At 45.1% G+C, this 21,163-nt stretch overlaps 1 protein-coding gene across 2 annotated transcripts in view; it reads left to right on the top strand.

The window, feature by feature from the left end:
* LOC119963054 (LIM domain-binding protein 2) overlaps positions 1–21,163 on the top strand; it is a 659,146-nt gene that overhangs the window by 91,989 nt on the left and 545,994 nt on the right. For both annotated transcript variants that reach the window (XM_038791570.1, XM_038791569.1), the window contains exon 3: positions 3,277–3,315. In XM_038791570.1, coding sequence (XP_038647498.1) covers positions 3,277–3,315 — 39 coding nt within the window. The remainder of the gene's footprint in view (positions 1–3,276; positions 3,316–21,163) is intronic.

Genomic DNA, 21,163 nt, shown 5'->3' on the forward strand with positions numbered 1-21,163 from the left:
TGGGCCCCTTGCTGGTGCGGACACTCAACGAAGCGTGGGAAGGGGGGACTTTGCCCCCGACGATGTCACGGGCACTGATCTCGTTAATTTTAAAGAAGGACAAGGACCCCCAGCAGTGTGGTTCATACAGGCCCATATCTCTCCTCAACGTGGATGCTAAGATGCTGGCAAAAATCCTGGCCACCAGGATAGAGGACTGTGTGCCAGGGGTTGTGCATGAGGACCAGACAGGTTTTGTGAAGGGAAGGCAGCTGAACACGAATGTGCGGAGATTGCTGAATGTCATTATGATGCCGGCGATTGAGGGGGAGGCAGAGATAGTGGTGGCGCTGGATGCGGAGAAGGCCTTCGATAGAGTGGAGTGGGGGTACCTATGGGAGGTGTAGGGGAGGTTTGGGTTTGGTGAAGGGTTCATTAGATGGGTAAGGCTGCTATATGAGGCCCCGATGGCATGCGTGGCCACGAATAGGAGGAGGTCGGAGTACTTCCGGCTTTACCGAGGGACCAGGCAGGGTTGCCCCTTGTCCCCCTTGTTATTTGCACTGGCAATCGAGCCGCTGGCGATGGCATTGAGAGATTCAGAGAGGTGGAGAGGCTTGGTGCGAGGTGGAGAGGAACATAGGGTGTCGTTGTATGCTGACGACCTGTTACTGTATGTGGCGGACCCGGTGGGAGGGATGCCGGGAGTGATGGAGTTACTAGCCGAGTTTGGGACCTTCTCAGGTTATAAATTAAACTTAGGCAAGAGCGAGGTGTTTGTGGTGCACCCTGGAGACCAGGAGGAAGGAATTGGTGGGCTCCCGCTTAGGAGGGCAGGGGAGTGCTTTAGGTACCTGGGGGTGCAAGTGGCCAGGGACTGGGGGACTCTCCACAAGCATAATTTTACCAGACTGGTAGATCAGATGGAGGAGGAGTTCAGGAGGTGGGACATGCTGCCATTGTCGTTGGCGGGGAGGGTGCAGTCCGTCAAAATGACAGTGCTTCCGAGGTTCTTGTTCCTTTTTCAGTGCCTGCCCATATTTATCCCCAGGGCCTTCTTTAGGAGAGTGACCGGCAGTATTCTGAGCTTTGTGTGGGCACATGGGACTCCGAGAGTGAGGAGGGTGTTCCTGGAGCGAGGAAGGGATAGAGGTGGGCTGGCGCTGCCCAACCTTCTGGGGTACTATTGGGCAGCCAATGTGTCAATGGTGCGTAAATGGGTGATGGAGGGGGGAGGGGCGGCGTGGAAAAGAATGGAGATGGCGTCATGTAGAGGTACGAGCCTGGGTGCCATGGTAATGGCACCGTTGCTGCTCTCCCCCAAGAGGGTTACCACGAGCCCGGTGGTGGCGGCGACCCTAAGAATCTGGGGACAGTGGAGACGGCATCGGGGGGAAACAGGGGGCTCGATGGAGGCTCCACTGGGTGGCAACCATCGGTTCATCCCGGGGAACACGGATGGGGGATTCAGGGGATGGCAAAGGGCGGGCATCAGCAAATTGAGGGACCTGTTTATTGGCGGGAGGTTTGCGGGCCTGGGGGAACTGGAAGATAAATTTGGCCTTCCCCAGGGGAACATGTTCAGATACCTGCAGGTAAAGGCGTTTGCTAGGCGACAGGTAGAGGGATTCCCTTTGCTGCCCTCGCAGGGGACGATGGACAGAGTGCTTTCGGGGGTGTGGGTAGGAGAGGGGAAGGTGTCTGACATCTATAAGGTAATGCAGGAGGTGGAGGAGTCGTCAGTGGAGGAGCTGAAGGCTAAATGGGAGGAGGAACTCGGGGAGCAGATAGAGGACGGGACTTGGGCGGAGGCCTTGGAGAGAGTCAACTCTTCCTCCTCATGTGCGAGGCTTAGTCTCATCCAATTTAAGGTGCTGCACCGGGCCCACATGTCCGGGACTAGGATGAGTAGGTTCTTCGGGGGTGAGGACAGGTGCACCAGATGTTCGGGGAGTCCTGCGAACCACGCCCATATGTTCTGGGCATGCCCAGCACTGGAAGAATTCTGGAAGGGGGTGGCGGGGACGGTGTCGAGGGTGGTTGGATCCAGGGTCAAGCCAGGGTGGGGACTCGCGATTTTTTGGGGTTGGGGTGGAGCCGGGAGTGCAGGAGGCGAAAGAGGCCGGTGTCCTGGCCTTTGCGTCCCTAGTAGCCCGTCGAAGGATTCTGCTACAGTGGAAGGATGCGAGGCCCCCAAGCGTGGAGACCTGGATCAGTGACATGGCGGGATTTATAAAATTGGAAAAGGTCAAATTTGCCCTGAGAGGATCAACACAAGGGTTCTATAAACGATGGCAGCCTTTCCTGGACTTCCTGGCTCAGAGATAGGTAACCGGGTCAATAGCAGCAGCAACCCGGGGGGGGGGGGGGGGGGGGGGGGAGGAAATGAATGGCGGAGCAGCAGGCTCGAAGGGCCAGATGGCCTCCTTCTGCTCTTATTTTCTGTTTCTCTGAAACAACAAGAGGGAAAAACATATTTGATCTCATTACCGCCAATCTATCTGTCGCAGATGCATCTGTCAATGACAGTATTGGAGGGATTGATCACTATGCCCCCTGGTCATCAACCATGGGAAACATCCTACCAACAACTTCAGGCTTAATGTTATTCTTTGCAATATTGTAAGCCTCACTTCGTAAATCACGGTAGATCTTTCTGGCAGTGTTTCTGTTTCTTAATGGACTGTATTTTTGTTGAATTTTGAAATGTTTCTTTAAATATTTCCCACTGTTTATTTGTCACCATAACTTTTAATCATTATGTTAATCAAACAGGGGCAGCTGTCTGCTCCTACCTTTGGAATCGGTTTTGTTTAAGTTTAGCGATTCTGGTTTGGGAATGGAGCATGTTGCTATTTTGCTTAATGCTACCTCATTGATCTCTCTTTCATAGTGCCTTTTATTATGTGTGATGTGATGTGTCAGGAATAGGGTTTTGTCTACTCTAGGTTTGACTGTTTTATTAATTATCTCCTCACCTACTTTCTACCACCTGTCTACATGGACTGAGACATTTATAACAACATTGTCTGGATAATTTGTACTTATCACAGATTAACTTGCTGGTTTTGTCAATGCATCTATTTTAACACATAATATTTAAAAATGATTATGGTAGAATAGTTATTGATGTTTCAAATTTTGAGAGGCAGAATGGTACAAATTAGCAAATGATAGATAAATGTGTAAGATTTTTATGTAGGTGGTATTAACAGTCATAGGTCTACAATGCAAATATGTGTATCCCTGTGATTTACTTGATCAATTTCTAATTTTCATTCTTTCTTCATTCCTCAGGCCGGCATATCCTTCCTCCTTCAGTGAGCCAGATATGGGGTAAGATGAATTCTATTGCCTTTTGTGAATGATTTTTGTATTACAGTTGCATTTTGGCAGATTTGAACCAATACAAGAGATTAAGCAAATTGCTGAATGTAGCATAAGATGTGACCAAGATTAATATAGACCAGGAGTTGGCAATTGGTGGCTCGGGAGCTGCATGTAGCTCTTCATCTCATTTACAGCTTCCAACTTTGCCAGTTGGATTGCATGAACATGAAAAATACCTAGAATGATTAAATCAAGAAAAGTAGGGGCGGCTGGTTGTGCAGTGGTTAGCACTGGAACTGTGGCGCTGAAGACCCGGGTTCGATCCCGGCTCTGGGTCACTGTCCGTGTGGAGTATGCACATTCTCCCCGTGTCTGCATGGGTTTCACCCCCACAACCCAAAGATGTGCGGGTTAGGTGGATTGGCCACGGTAAATCGTCCCTTAACTGGGGAAAAAAATAATTGGGTACTCTAAATTTGAAAAAAAAGAGGGGAAAAAAATGAAGAAAAGTAAAAGCTGTGTTTAAATTGTGGAATAAAAGGCTAACAGTTATACTGTACTTTGTGGTTTCAAATGATTATTCTGTTCAAAAATATAGCCATGCTGTAAATGCACTTTTTTGAGTGGTATAGCTAAGCCATGGTTGTAGATGGTGCATTGGGTTTGATGAACGGGTTGTGTCTCTTATTCTTTCGAAAATTGCTGGGATGGAAAATCATCCTTAATGAAGCATTGGAGTCACAATTCTTATTGTACGATCACAAGAATCAATAGCTGAAAAAAATTGTCGTAATTCCACACATTGCTCCATTAACAGGTTTATAGTACAGAAAAATCAATTTCTTACAAGATCTGTTGTGAAAACTCAAAACTAAAAATGTTTTTTGCCTGTGTAAATTTTTTATTAATTTTTTATTCAAAGTGGAGAAATGTGCTGTTTTTCCATGATTATATCTTTTTGAACACGCTTACACATAATTCATGCACATTCATACACAAAACCTGAACACGTATGTACGGGAGATCTAAAGAAAAAAAAAGGAAAACCCAATGAATGTCAAAAATCTGATAACTCAGTTACTTCCAATTTAGTTTTGATTTTTTCTGTTGAAATCCAATACATGTGCTGTATTTTATTATCTGTGGACATTCTTTGGTCTATCAGGGGCACTTGGCAATTTATCATGTACTTCGATTAGAAATGCCAAATTTTCATACTGATGCTCCCAATTGTTTTATTTTTGGCAAACCTTTTGAGACAGATGCCAGGATTCTCCAATCCCGCCGCCAAGTTCTGACGCCGGCGTGAAAAGTGGCGGCAACCACTCCGGTGTCAATGTTCCTGATAATCAGGAATGCTCCACTTCCTAGGGGGCTTGGTCGGTGCCGGACCCGCAGCTCTGGCCGGCGCGAGTTCGCTCCTACGCGCTACGGGCAGCGTGATTCTGTGCATGCGCATGGGTTCCCATTTCTGCGCTGGCCCCCGAGCAATATGGCTGAGTTCTACAGGGACCCAGCACGGAGGAACATAGGCCACCATGGAACCGCCGATCGGTAGGCCCTGATCGTGGGCCAGGCCACCGTGGAGGCCTCCCCCCCCCCCCCCCCCCCCCCGGGCGCCGGGTCAGAGAATCCCGGCCAGGGTCTTCAGGAAAAGAGGTTGCCGTCTCCCGAAATAGCACATCTATTGAATCCTGGAGCTCACAAGCAGGTTTACACGGCCCAGACTAGCCCAGAGGTTTTGCTGAAAGAGGTATTTTGTTCCTGTTTTGGCTCTCCAATTTTTTGAAAAATCATTGGAAATTCTTACAGAAACTAAAAACAAAAAATGTAGGAGAGTACTGTCAGCAGGGCAGGCAATATCAGTGGAAAGAGAAACATTTCATATCGTTGACCATCTACCTGAACTATTCATTCCTTCCCTTCTCCCTGAAATATGTAAAACAAATATTGTTTTTCATTGTCCATCATCTCCAGGCTTTTAATGTAAGCATTGCGTTGACTAAAGAGTTTGTCTGAGCATTGGCACTGAGACCTATTGAGTGACTGAATTGCTCCACCTGGTGGCCAGTTCTGGGAACAGATAAAACTCAGCATGACTTGTCAGATACATTTTCAACTATCCAGCAGCTGCTTCGATGTGAACTTATGAAATGTGTTTTTAGGGAAACAAAGGCCAATTGTGTACTTATCAAATGATTCGGTCTCAATCATTTTTATTTTTTGAAGTTAACATTTGAGGCCAGTACCAATGAGAAGGTCTGACAATGATTTTCAGCGACGAAAGAGAAAATGCTGGAAAATCTCAGCAATTCTGGCAGCATCTGTAAGGAGAGAAAAGAGCTAACGTTTCGAGTCCGATGACTCTTTGTCAAAGCTTTCACAAAGAGTCACGGACTCGAAATGTTAGTTCTTTTCTTTGTAAAAACTTTGACAAAGAATCATCGGACTCGAAACGTTAGCTCTTTTCTCTCCCTGCAGGTGCTGCCAGACCTGCTGAGATTTTCCAGAATTTCCTCTTTCGTTTCAGATTCCAGCATCCACAGTAATTTGCTTTTATCCAATGATTCTCGGCAGTGGTTAAGAAATGTTTATTTTTAATTTAAAGAAAGACGGCAGACTTTTTCCTTTACTGTGATTGTTTTAAACTTAGATGGCTGGCCTCTTGCTACTATTCCATGTCTGCTGGTAGCATGCAAATCTATGTCTGTGCTGTCAGACTGCTTAGCTGAAGCTGATTTTACATTGGAGCACAGTAGAACAGTACAGCACAGAACAGGCCCTTCGGCCCTCAATGTTGTGCCGAGCCATGATCACCCTACTCAAACCCACGTATCCACCCTATACCCGTAACCCAACAAACCCCCCCCCTTAACCTTACTTTTATTAGGACACTACGGGCAATTTAGCATGGCCAATCCACCTAACCCGCACATCTTTGGACTGTGGGAGGAAACCGGAGCACCCGGAGGAAACCCACGCACACAAGGGGAGGACGTGCAGACTCCACACAGACAGTGACCCAGCCGGGAATCGAACCTGGGACCCTGGAGCTGTGAAGCATTTATGCTAACCACCATGCTACCCTGCTGCCCCCCATTTCTTTGAGCTAAATCATTTTCGGACCATGCCATAATCTACACTCTGCTGCCACTAATTCCATCTCCTTTTTTGTCACCTGCATGGGCTGAATCAGGCTATGAGAAACTCCTGTTGAATCCAGTTTCAAATTTCATCAGCTCTCCATTATAAAGACTGCCTACGTCTATCACTGAAGCTTTGTCTGTCACACCAACTTACCCCCAGAGCCACCAATGCCTTATCCATTATTTTGTCACCGGTAGACATGCACCCACATTCTCGATTAATTAAACGTAAACGCTACCTCCCCCCCCACCCGTACCGTCACCCATCACCCACCATCATATCTTTGCTATCTCTTTGAGACTTGTATTCTCTGTCACATCCGTCAGTACTTTTACTTTCTGTGCACCTCTATCCCTCCCTTTGCCTCATGCTTGGTAGTGCGTGTGGTGATATGGGATAGGCATATCTATGTATAATTGTACATAGTTATATCAATGTATATGCTTGTACGTAACAGTGCCACTGTATGACCAACATATGTAGGGATAGCTATAACCTCCCGCCAGCAGGTGGAACCAGACCGGTCAGATGTATGTATAACGAGAGGACGGACGTGAGCCGGGCACTGGGTAGCAGGACGGACAAGACAGCAGACAGCAGTAACAGAGACGGAAACGTTTGTACATAGGAATGCATAGTTATCACTAACAATAAATACTTGTCACAACTATATCTTCTTGTCTATGTGTACCTTCATCAACAAGGATGCAACAGAACATAGCAGTGCGCAACTGTCAGCTGCTTCAGCGGCACTCTCGATAACCTCTCCTTAAGTTGCACCTCCCTCCAGGCATGAAAGTGCTTTTTAAAACTGAATTTTCAACCTGTCTCAACAACAACAACTTGCATCAACATAGCATTGTTAACATAGTGACATGTCCCAAGCTGCTTCACAGGAGCATTATCAGGTAAAATGTGACACTTTGCCGCATAAGGATTTGTCAGGACCGGTGAGAAGCAAGTTTTAAGAAATTTGTCAAAGGAGGAGAGGGAAGTGGAGAGATCTCGGGAAGAATTCCCCAGTCGTGGGAATACCTCAAACTCTTCAACAGCCATGCATCTGTCAATTTTTTTTAAATTTTAAACTCCTTGGGGTATATTTATATATTAATGATGCTATATCAATATAAATTGTTAATTTTTTCTTTGATCAATCATTATATTTAAAGACTTGTGTCCATTGCTGGTCCTACTGTCTGTCAAGACCTTGTAAAGAGTTGTTGTAACCTTTATATGTTTTCATGTTGATGAATAGTAGTATAAAAAAGCAAAGAATAAGAGACTTGTATTTAATAATGCCTTTCATGGTCTGAGGACATCCTGAAATTATTTATAGTTGTGGAAGTACTTTTGAAATCTCGTTACTGTTGTAATTCCAGGAAATACAGCATTCAGTTTTGACATAGCAGACTCCCACAAACACCAACCTATAATGAGCAGACAATCTGTTTTTGGTATTTTCATTGAATTTCTGCAGTGCAGAAAGAGGCCAATCGAGTCTGCATCGACCCTTCGAAAGACTACCCTACCTAGGGCCAATCCCCTGCCCTAGTCCTGCAACCCCACCCTCAGGGGCAATTTATTATGGCCGCTCCACCTAACCTGCACATCTTTGGACTGTGGGAGGAAACCGGAGCACCCAGAGGAAACCCATGTAGATATGGGGAGAATGCATAAATGCCACACTGATAGTCATCCGAAGTGAGAATCAAAGCCGGGTCCCTGGAATTGTGAGGCTGTGTGTTAACCATTGTGCCACTGTGCCGCCTTGACTGAAAGATAACTATTGGCCAGGACACCAGCGAGAGCAGCCCTGCTCTTCTTCGTATTGTACCATGAAATCTTTTACATCCACCTAAGAGAGCAAATGGGGCCTCAATTTAATGTCTTATCCATAGGGCAGCACGTCTGACGGTGCAGCATTCCCTCAGTACTGCGCTGGAATGTCAGTCTGGAATACGTGCTGAAGTCTCTGGCACGGGACTTGAAACCCTCAACCACCTGACTCAGGAGCAAGGGTGCTATCAACTGAGCCATGATGTGTATTGAACTAAAAGTGGCAGCGTAACCTGGAAGTTCGGTCCCAAGATTGTCTGTCACTCGTTTGACTTCTGACTGTGTGACATAAATCTATCGAGGTGTACTCACAAAAAGCTCAGACATCTCGCGGGAACTTTAAGGATTCACTTTTTACAGTGCCGTTTATTTTCTGGGAAAGTGGACATTCCTTCCAAATCTATACTAATATCAAAATGTAGCTGTCCAGGGGTCTGCAGGTACCAAGTGTGCACAAGAGAACTCCAGTGTAATTGCCCACAATGTCATCTTCAGTGATGCAGTTGGCTAATTGTTTGAACATTGCTGTCTGGGTACAAGCAGCTATAATTTAACAGAAAAATCCATAAAAATTAAAAAAATAAATAATTTGATTTGTGTGAAGAATAGTTCTTAATCCATTTATATTTTGGTCTGTTTAATTTCATCAGAGCTCCTTACTTCGTTATTTGGCTCTTAATAAATTTTGATTATTTCCTTGGTGATCCTTCCTATTATGTTTATGCTTTCCACCCTCGCTTCGCACAAACGTACAATATGCCGGGAGCACCTTTATTCACAAGGAAAGGGAAAGTTTAATTTAACTCAATAGAAAATTGAACTTGATGTTTTTGAAAGGTTTCTGGAAGGCCAGGGGCTAGAAACAAATATTCATTTAAACAGCCCGTCAGATTAAATTAACAGACCAGTGAAATGAAAAAAAAATTTCCCTCCCTCTGGCTATGTGTGACCTAGTGCCATTTCCATTCCATAATAACCGCCTCAATAACCATTCTTTAAGAAAAAAAGGTTGAATCAAGAGACTTTGGAAATATCTACTTCATGCAGCACTGTTCCTGGAATCTGAGTAAATGCTGACATTCCCGGTGTTTTTTGAACAGGATTGTATGCAGTCACAGCAGGGAAGATCATTTATTTCATTCTGAATGAACCAATTGCTCTTTGAACAGAATGCTCCTGCACCTTCCTTTCTGATCATTGCGCAAAGAAACAGCGCAGCTTTAAAACTCAGGTTCATTTTCCGGGATTTTCCGTCCCAACAGCCGCAGGATCTGAAATTCCCGCCCAAAGTTTAAAAAAATATATTTTTTATTCTCCTCCTTTTTCAGATTTTCTCCCAAGTTTACAACCCCCCCCCAACAATGAACAAGAAGCAGTAATGAATATAGTATCAATCCCCATATCTCCAACAACAATCCCATCCTCCCATCAACCCCCAAAAACTGCCCGCATGTTAACATAATCAATTAACAAAAAGGAATTAGGAATCACCCTTAGTCACCATTAACACATACAGTCCCAATTCCCCCCCCCCCCCCCAACTTATGTTCGATGTTATCCAACTCTTGAAAGTGCATAATGAATAACGCCCATGAATTGTAGAACCCCTCCATCCCTCCCCTCAGTTCAAACTTAACCTTCTCAAGAGTCAAGAATTCCAACAGGTCCCCTCCCTGCCACGACAGGACACAGGATGGAGAGGTTGCTCTCCATCCCAACAGGATCTGCCTTCGGGCGATCAATGAGGCGAAGGCTACAACATCTGCCTCCCCACCCGTTTCCAACCCCGGCTGGTCCGACACCCCGAATATGGCCTCCCGGGGGCCCGGGTCCAGTTTCACGTGCACCACTTTGGAGATTACTCTAAAAACATCCTTCCAGTAATCCTCCAGCTTTGGACAGGACCAAAACGTATGATTGTGATTTGCGGGGCCCCTCCCGCAACGTTCACACACATCTTCTACCCCCTCAAAGAGCCGGCTTATCCTCGCCCTTGTGAGGTGTGCTCTGTATACCACTTTAAGCTGTATCAGCCCCAACCTCGCGCATGAGGTGGAGCACCTCACACCAGAACCCCCCCTCCATACCCTATCCCAACTCGTCCTCCCACTTTGCCTTGATCCCTTCCAGTGGTGCTTTCCCCTCTTCCAAAATAGCCCCGTAAACCGCCGATACCACCCCCTTCTCCAGTCCCCCTGTCGTCAGCACCTCCTCCAGCAATGTGGTAGCCGGCTCTACCTGGAAGCTCTGAATCCCTTCCTGGCAAAATCTCGAATCTGCATGTATCTAAACATTTCCCCCTGCTCCAGCCCATACTTCACTTCCAGCTCCTTCAATCCTGCAAGTCGACCCCAAGAAACAAATCTTTTGGTGTCTTAATCCCCTTATTCCCGTTCAAAGTTAACGGACCTTTGGCTGGTCCTTCAGATTGTCCATCCTGCCCGTGATGATTCCGGGCATTGTTTCATTAACAATTATTTGTTGGGATGTAACGGCGCTGACTAGGCAGCCATTTGTTGCCCATCCCTAATTGCCCTTGAGAAGGTGGTGGTGAACCAACATAGAGGAATCATAGAATTTACAGTGCAGAAGGAGCCATTCGGCCCATCGAGTCTGCACCGGACCTTGGAAAGAGCACCCTACTTAAGCCCACACCCCCACCCTATCCCCATAACCCAGTAACGCCACTCATCCTTTTTGGACACGAAGGACAATTTATCATAGCCAATCCACCTAACCTACACATCTTTGGACTGTGGGAGTAAACCGGAGCACCCGGAGGGAACCCACGCACACACGGGGAGAATGTGCAGACTCCGCGCAGACAGTGACCTAAGTCAGGAATCGAAGCTGGGACCCTGGAGCTGTGAAGCAACTGTGCTAACCACGATGCTACCGTCCTCCCGAATGGAACAATGACCCATCAGCCGAGGGAGAGGGTTGGTGATAATCAGCAGGCAGCTTCCTTACTCATGCTTGTCCTGATACCATGAGACTCCGTGGGATTCAGAATCAACGGTGAGAATTTCCAGGTCAATTCCCTACTGACTGTAAATCACTCCTCCGCCACCTAAGGTGGGTCTGCCCTTCTGGTGTGTGAGGAGGTGCGCAGGGATGATAATGATGGTATCTGAGACACGGTCAGTAACGTAAGATATGGCTGCTGCTGGACTAGCCTATGGGGCAGCTTTCCCAATTTTGGGTCAAGCCCCTGGTTGTTGCATAGTCAACTGGGAAGAGTGCTCCATATGTCTTTTTTGGTGTCTAAGTTGATACCAGTTGGTCCATCTGGTTTTCATCTTATTGACTTTTTCACCTCCTCTTTGAAGGTGGTGAAGGTGGTGAAAGAGGGAGGGGGAACATGATCAGGGTTTTATGGTTCCTTAGTGAGAAAACAAATAATGTCCATTCTTCACCGTTGAACCTTGACTGTCGCCTGTACAGCACAGAATGAGAATTGAATCCAAAACTGACTCGTCTGCCAAGCCACCGGTGAGCCCAACCTGTAGAAGTTATCACAGAATGTTTCATCTGGTGCATATAAATTTGCTGCTTGGCTCCTTTTACTCCCCAGCATCTGATTGCTACTCAATTACCAAAAGTCCTAACTCCATATTGAAGGTGAAATATATATTTCTGTGGGAAATGGCTGGCTGCATTGGTCGTACCTGAAGCTTCATCATTGGCCTTCTGTTGTGCTGCCCAATTTCTTGTTGCTTATCTAGACTTGGATGAGGCAGAACATCCTTCAGTTCAACATCAGCAGTTACGTGAAACCATCTGATTTGGTTCCTGCTATAAATTGCTAACTTCCAACTCTGGGATGTTGCCCTTCTTACCTCAATGTCTGTCACTGCAAACCTCATCCAGGCTTTCATCAGATCAAGGATCGATTTCTCAAATATTTTCCTGATCAGTTCTGTGATCACAGTCATATCAATAGCATAGTCCCATTTCCCCATCATTCTTCATCCTTGTTCTCATTGATCTCCATTGGCTTTCTATCCCTATTTGACTTAAAAAGTCCTTGTCTTCAAACTCACCCTTGTCTGCAATCCTGTCCGGCCTGTTTTTCCCAGAATGTGTCCCCGATTTCCTAATTCTGTTCAGTTTACTTCTCTCGTATATCCTTGCTTCCCCCTCAATTGGTTCCACAATTGATCGCAGAGATTTCAGCTACTACTGGACCCTGGAAATGAAGGACTTGCATTTATTTTGTTCCCTTCACGTCCTTTTTTTTTCTCTTTCGTGGGACATGGGCAGTTAAGGCAAGACCAGCATTTGTTACCTATTGCTAATTTGCCCCTTGAACCTGGCTTGCTCAGCGATTTCAGAGGGCAATTAAAAGTCAACCACATTGCTATGGGTCTGGAGTCATACATGGGCATTTGTGAACCAGATGGGTTTGTTCGGCAATTAGTGATAGTTTAACGGTCACCATTACTGAGATAAGCTTTCAATTCCAGATTTCTAAAATCAAATGTAATTTAAATTCCATCAGCTGCTGTGGTGGGTTTTGAATCCATGTCCCCAGAGCATTAGTCTGGGTCTCTGGATTATTAGTTCAGTGACATTTCTACTACTGTCTCCCCCTAATGACGTCCCAAATTGCTTTCCAGCCAATTGGTTCTCTTTTTAAATAGGATCACCGTTACAACTTCTATTCCTTCAGCATCATCTTCATAATTTACCGCTGTGCCTCAGAGCACTTCCCCATAATCTTTCTTCCCTGCTTTCTGGACTTGGATTTGTTTTATTGTCACGTGTACCGAGGTACAGTGAAAAGTATTGTTCTGCGTACAGTCCAGACAGATCATTGCATAGACAAAATACATAGGACATACATAAATACATAATATAAATACATAGGCACAGGTGAGCATGGTGGCACAGTGGTTAGCACTGCTGCCTCACAGCTCCAGGGTCCTGGTTTCAATTCCGGCCTTGGGTGACTGTGGAGTTTGGGAGTTTTCACTTTCACCCGTGTCTGCGTGGGCTTCCTCCAGATGCTCCAGTTTCCTCCCACAGTCCAAAGATGTGTGCGTTAGGTGGATTGGCGATGTTAAATTGCCCCATGGTGTTCAAATGGTTAGGTGGGGTTACTGGGTTACGGGGATAGGGTGGAAGCATGGGCTGAAGTAGGGTGCTTTTTTCCAAGGACTGGTGCAGACTTGATGGGCCAAATGGCCTCCTTCTGCACTGTAAAATCTAAAATTCTAAAAAATTCTAAAATTCCTATAGAGTGCAGTACTACTCAGAGAAGATATGTGGAGACATCAGTTGAGTCCATTGGAGAGTCATTCAGGAGTCTGGTAAGAGTGGGGAAGAGGCTGTTTTTGAACCTTTTAGTGCGTGTTCTCAGATTTTTGTATCTCCTGCCTGATAGAAGAAGTTGAAAGAGTGAAGAACCTGGGTGAGAGGGGTCTTTGATCATGCTGCCCACTTTTCCAAGGCAGTAGGAGGTGTCGATAGTCAATGGATGGGAGGCGGTTCCGTGTGATGTATTAAGGGCGGCACGGTAGCACATTGGTTAGCACTGTTGCTTCACAGCACCAGGGTTCGATTCCTGGCTTGGGTCACTGTCTGTGCGCGGTCTGCACGTTCTCCCTGTGTCTGTGGGTTTACTCCGGGCACTTTGGTTTCCTCCCACAAACCCCGAAAGACGTGCTGTTAGGTGAATTGGACATTCGGAATTCTCCCTCTGTGTACCCGAACACGCACCATAATGTCGCTACTCGGGAATTTGCACAGTAACTTCATTGCAATGTTAATGTAAGCCGACTTGTGACAGTAATAAAGATTATTATTATTATTATTATTATTACTGGCCTGTGCTCATGTTTCTCTGTAGTTTATTACGGTCTTGGGCCGAGCAGTTATCATACCAGGCTATGATGCAGCCTGATAGGACGCTTTCTATGGTACATGTGTAAAAATTGGTAAGAGTCCCGTACCAGCCTCCCCGGACAGGCGCCGGAATGTGGCAACTAGGGGCTTTTCACATTGAAGCCTACTCGTGACAATAAGCAATTTTCATTTTCATTTCATTTCATTTTCAAGAGTCAATGTGGACATGCTGAATTTCCTTAGTTCCTTTCGGAAGTGTAGGCGCTGTTGTGCTTTCTTGGTTGTAGCACTGACATGGGTGGACCAGGACACATTATTGGTGATGTGCACACCTAGGAATTTGAAGCTGTCAACCATCTCCACCTCAGCACCATTGATGCAGACAGGGTGTGTACTATACTTTGCTTCCTGAAGTCAATGACCAGCTCTTTAGTTCTGCTGGCGTTGAGAGAGAGATTGTTGTCATTACACCACTCCACTAGATTCTCTACTTCCGTCCTGTAATCTGACTCATCATTGTTCGAGATCTGACCCACTACGGTTGTGCTATGTGTCAGGAGGTCGAGGATCCAGTTGCAGAGGAGCCAAGTCTTAGGTTTTGGCGCATTGATATGAGTTACGCTGGAATTATGGTGTTAAAGGCAGTGCTGTAGTCAATTAACAGGAGTCTGATATAGGAGTCCTTGTTGTCAAGATGCTCCAGGGTTGAATGTCGGGCCAGGGAGATGGTGTCTGATGTGGACCGGTTGTGGCAGTCTGCGGATTTCAACGGATCAAGCCATTCTGGGAGTATGAAGTTGAAGTGTCTCATAACCAACCTCTCGAAGCATTTCACAATGATCGACGTTGAGGCCACCGGACAGTAGTTGTGGCCACGTTGCTGGTTCTTCTTTGGCACCAATTTGATGGAAGTCTTCTTGAAGCAGGTAGGAACCTCGGAACGGTTTAGGGAGAGGTTGATGATGTCTGTGAACACACCCGCCAGTTGGTCCGCATAGGATCTGACTGCATGACCAGGGACTCCATCAGGACCCGTCGCTTTCGAGGGTTTACTTTCAAGAGGCTGATCTGACTTCGAAGCTGTGAGGTAAATATGGGTGTGTCCGCGGCTGCTGGGACAGTTGACGACGGTTTGATAGTTTCCTGCTCGAACCGAGCATAGAATGTATTGAGCTCATCGGGGAGGGCTTCGCTATTGGCAGGTTTGCTTTGTAACCTGTTATGTTGTTTAAGCCTTGCCACAACTGACGAGAGTCTGTGAAGTTAGTCTGTGACTCTAGCTTTCTATTGGGTAAAGCATCTTTGGATTTTTATTACCTGAGTGGATATATATATTTTTTTCTTTTGTAAAAAATTTAGAGCACCCAATTATTTTTTTCCCATCAAGGGGCAATTTAGCGTGGCCAGTCAACCTAACCTGTACATCTTTGGGTTGTGGGGGTGAAACCCATGCAGACACGGGGAGAATGTGCAAACTCCACACAGTGACACAGGGCCGGGATTGAACCCGAGTTCTCAGCACCATAGGCAGCAGTGCTGTTCCTTCACTGTGGCTGGGGCAAAATCCTGAAACTCCCTCCCTCACAGCATAGTTGGTGTATCTACAGCTGAAGGACTGCAGCAGTTCAAGAAGGGAACTCCTTCTGAAGGGCAACTGAGGATAGGCAATAAACGCTGGCCTAACCAGCGATGCCCGCATCCCACAAATGGATAATAAAAAAATATATATATATTGCCCAATTGTGCTTTGGGCAGATATATCACGCTCTTTGATTTATTCCCTTGACTGTTCTTATAGCATGCGTGTAGCATTTAAATAAAAAAATGGTTCCTCTTTTTTTTGTTTTGTATTCTTCTTGGATGTCTGTTTTACTCTGAATTTCCTCCTTCGAGGTTTTAACATGAATGATCAGTCAGCCACCTATTAGATGCTGTCTCATTTGATCTACAGTTGGTCACATCTTATCAGCAGCACTCTTTATGGTTTTCAACTTGTCAAATGACATTGTGCTGAGGTATTATGTAAGAATAAACACTAAATATTCTTAGAGATGTCAAAATTGTCAACTGATTTATGTACATGTTACTGCAGAGAAACAATCCTATGTCTGTTCCAATTCAATACTATTAGACACAGATGTTAATTCACACTTTGAATTCTAACCATTGTTAGTTTTATTTATGTTATGTTTAAGCTCCTATATTGGAGAATAATAAGTGTGACAAAAATATTGGAATTCTAATTCATTTAGACAAGTTTGTTTTTTTATTATTTTTTGAACAACATAATTATTTTCTCTGATGCTTGGCAATGAAGGTCTGCATCTATTTTGCATGGTTTCACAAAATCACATTGACTGTTTGATCCAGTAAATTAATGACTTGCTTATCCAATAATCACACACAAGACTATATATACTGATAGTTGATCAGTAGAACGTTGTTATTAATATAATGAGGGACCTGAGGCTTCAGTTGTTTCTCATGCAGAATTTTAACCTTTAAAATTCCATCAAGATCCTGCTCTTTAAGGCGCTGGTCTTTGATCTCATGTTATTCTGGACCAGTTTCATTTCTTCCTGGGTCTCTTCACAATTCCCTACTCATGCTTTTCTTTCATACCACACTATCTTTCATCTTTCCAGGTTGTGAGTTTCTCCCACAGGCCACCGGTCTAAGCCTCATTTGTAATGGAAATGAAGCCTAAATGTGTTCTCAGAATTATTATTAGAACTCCTGAATTCAAAGTTCAATGCATTCTTTTATGTACCCAAGATTTTAAATGGGAATATAATTTTTTAAAGCAGTTAATTCTTGGTACGTGAGCAGTGCTGGTGTTAGGAAAACACAGGGGCGGGATTCTCCGTTGGCGGGATTCTCCAATTCGCCGTCTGCGCACTCACGCCAGCGGATTTCCCGACGGCGTGGGGGTGCCCACAATGGGAAACCCTTTTGGCCGGCTGGCGGAACGGAGAATCCCACTGCCAGCGGCGGGGGCGGGGAATCCAGCCGTATGTTCTCCCGCCGGAGGAGAATTGCACCCGTTTTACAATCCCCCTGGGAGTGCAACGTGGGATGCAATTCTGTATCCCGTGCCATGCAAATTTATGCATGGTGAGGAATATGAGGGATTCCCGAAGGAATCCTACTATCGGGCTGCCATTATGAGTGGGTGGCCCGATAGCCAAGTCCCACGGCCGTCCATCCCACCGCCCTATAAATCCCCAGAGACCCCCTATCCAGACGAGCACTCAGAGACCCCCTAAATAGAGGGACTCCCCACAGAGACCCTCTCACTAGAGGGATTTCCCACAGAGACCCACTAACTAAAGGGGCCCCCTGGGATGACTGGAATTAACTGAACAGAGGCAGATGTATTAGAACATAGAACATAGAACAGTACAGCACAGAACAGGCCCGTCGGCCCTCGATGTTGTGCCGAGCAATGATCACCCTACTCAAACCCACATAATACCCGTAACCCAACAACCCCCCCCCCCCCCCCCCCCCCCCCCCCCCGAACCTTACTTTTTAGGACACTACGGGAAATTTAGCATTGCCAATCCACCTAACTCACACATCTTTGGACTGTGGGAGGAAACTGGAGCACCCGGAGGAAACCCGCGGAGTCTGCGGAGGACGTGCAGACTCCGCACAGACAGTGACCCAGCCGGGAATCGAACCTGGGACCCTGGAGCTGTGAAGCATTTATGCTAACCACCATGCAACCGTGCTGCCCTAATTATTCAGAAGAATTCAAGGAAGAATAAACAACATGGGTGGCACGACAGTACAGTGGTTAGCAAGGTTGCATCACACCGCCAGGGACCCGGGTTCAATTCCGGCCTTGGGCGACTGTGCAGTTTGCACTTTCTCCCCATGACTGCTTAAGTTTCCTGCTGGGGTTCTCCCACAGTCCATAGAAGTTCCGAATAGGTGGATTGGCCATGCTAAATTGCCCCTTAATGTCCAGGGATGTGCAGGTTAGGTGGGTGTATGGGGTTGTGGGCATAGGGTGGAGGAATGGGCTAGATCGGGTGCTCTTTCAGAGGGTCGGTGCAGACTTGGTGGGCCAAATGGCCACCTCCTGCACAGTAGGAATTCTATGTTCTATTCTAAAGTGTTGTGAATTAAAGAGACAATTGCAGTAACAAAATTTAAAGTGGGGTAGCAGACTTCAGAAGTAGATCAAACGTCTGAAGCTATTTTAATACACTCTGGGAATCGAGAGTTAAAGCAATTGTGAGCCCTTTGCACAGCAGTCAAGACAAAACAATCCTAAAGATGTTGGTGAAAAAATCTGGTCTGGATTCACTGTTAAAAGATGTGTGGAAGCTTTGTTTAAAAGTGTCATTTGGAAAATCTGGTCTGGATTATGGAATGCAAACTTCTAACGGAGAGCATAATAATTATGAAAGAAGATGTTAAAAACATGTTTTTTGAGGTTTGGAAACATTCACGTGACAATAATCTGGGGGGATTCTGAGGAGACACCCACATTCACCTGGGGTTCAGAGCGGAGAGTGTATGCCCGCAGTCACCTTGTGTCCTTAAAAGAGACTTTGTTAACAAGACCATTATAGATTAAGATGTACTTTGGAATCGGTGTTAATCCGAAAACCTGTGTGTAATTGTTAAGGTAAAGGAGGAGTAAAGGGTATCGTATCATAATCCAATTTTTTCATGTTTTTTCCTTGTTGTTAAAACTAATAAGCGGTCCTGTGATTCTGTTCCTCCATGTTTGATAAAGAAATGGAAAAGTTATGGGGCTGAATTCTCCGCTGTCGGGATGCTCCATTTTGCCGGCAGCCCAGGGATTTCCCGACAGCCTGGGGCTGCCCCCCATTGGGAAACCCCATTGACCAGCCAGCGAAACGGAGCATCCCGACGGTGTGCTGAACCAGAAATCTGGTGAGGTGGGATGGAGAAACCTGCCCACAGTCTTTTGAGCCAGGATTCCATTCTGAGATTTTTCCTATCTAGTTATAACATCTGGGAACGTAACACTGGCAAGACCATTATTTGTTGTTCATCCTTAGCTGCCTTTGAGAATTAGGTAGTGAATCATCTTTTTGAACTATTGGTGAAGGTACAGACTCAGTGCTGATGAGTAGGGAACGTAAGGATTTAGACCTATTGATGATGAAGGCTTTGCCCAAATGATGCTTGATTAATTGGGAGGAGCTCTGCCCCAGGGTGGTGGTTTTGTGTGCATGATTCCAAGTTTCCAGCCTCTTTTGCTTCTCAGCTCCATATTTCCTAAGCCAGCTGAACATTTCTATCTACATTTTTGGAATATCTCAAAGTATAATTTCGGCTGTCCTTTTTCACAGCTTTTCAGTGAATCTTGTTTCTTCAATGAATCTATTGTAATTTAGTGCCGACTTTAGTTCATTGATCAGTACTCCAATTCAGAGGGCATTTGAGTGCCAAATACAGGTAAGGATTGCAGATTTTCCCGCATAAAGGACATTAGTGAGCCAGATGAGTTTCATGTTAAGCAACATCATTAGATGACTTTTAATTCCAGATTTTTATTGAATTCAAATTTGATCATCTGTCATGGTGGGCTTTGAACCTGGGTCCCAGACCTTGCCCTGGATCCCTGGATTACGGGTCAAGGGGCAATACTGCTACACCACCACCTCCCCTTCTAGAGAGGGGCAACTACTTTCTACCATTTGCAGCAAATAAAAGCTCCATCAATTATGGGCAAGTCCATAGGGAAGTGGTATATGTCTAGGCCAGCCTGATATTACTTCTGAATTCAGACTACTGTGAAACAATTTTCATTCATTTCTCCAGTTGACAACAGCTTTTTGATTGGTTCTCATTTTTATGCATTGAACTGTCCTGCTTCCAGCTTTATAATATTTCTTATAGTTGTCAATATATTTTTAAATGGTGTTGCACTATCACAGCTATGTTCTGACCTGACTTACTGTAGAATTCTATAAACATGTTCCGAGGAAGTTTGAATGAAGTGGAAAAAATGGGTTATCACTAGGAACCCTCATGCTTCCAAATGATTGATTTTCTGCACATGTACATCCCGAATATTTGGTTTAATATGCTTTTCTTTTAATACTTGCTTTGGTTGTTGGAAAGCTTAATTGAGTGGAACGGTGGTTAACTTTTTCTGTAATTCCATAAAATGAGCTTCAGTAAAGTCTGATAAAACTGCTGCATAATTTCCACATATGCAGAAGTTGGGCAAGGAATAAATAATCCTGTGAGCACGTAGAGAGGACATTGATTAGAACAAGATGGATTACTGACAACCAACCATGTAGCATTTTTTGAAGTCTGAAATTGCTATTATTTTAGGAAGTGTTGGGAATCGATTATTAAAAGTAGTTAAGGAGCTTTGGCATCGTGGGAGAACCTTACTTTGACATCAACGTATTCCTTGTTTGATGAATGATATTTCAGTTCTGAATAATGAAATTCCATGAGTACATTTCATTAAAAAAATTGTTCATTGTATAACAGCTGATAAGTAGCTGAGCAGGCGCAGGGAATGCTAACACACCATGTACAAAATCTCTCCCAGGCAGACTCTAGGATTTGCATCAAACCTAATCTCGTTAATCACCAGGCTCACCTAAAATTGCTACGTGAGAGCGGTGCTTCACTGATTTCATGGATTTTGCACAGGCTATTTGCATCATGAATATTGCAATGAAGAGAAAGTGGAACATGGCTCTGGTAGTCTCACCACTCTCATTGAGAAAATTAAAATATTGGATTCATATTTGCCAGATCAAACACAAATGTAATGCACTACATGATCCAAGGAGGAAGCTTCGAAGGAAATTCAATTATCAGATGAGTTTAGTGTGTGATTCAAATTTTTTGCATCAGTTTTAAGGGACATTTGAATTTAAGAATGCAACATGAGTACAGCACTGTGCAATGCGAATATTGGAATTTAGGACATTGGTCAAAGATCACTATTGTTGAAAGTTCCTAGTCCTCGTGGAAATGCTTTCAGCAAGGCTATGTCCTATTTCTGAAAAACAGT

This window comes from Scyliorhinus canicula, chromosome 3 (genome assembly GCF_902713615.1).
Source record: "Scyliorhinus canicula chromosome 3, sScyCan1.1, whole genome shotgun sequence".
In the NCBI taxonomy this organism is placed as follows: Eukaryota; Metazoa; Chordata; class Chondrichthyes; order Carcharhiniformes; family Scyliorhinidae; genus Scyliorhinus; species Scyliorhinus canicula.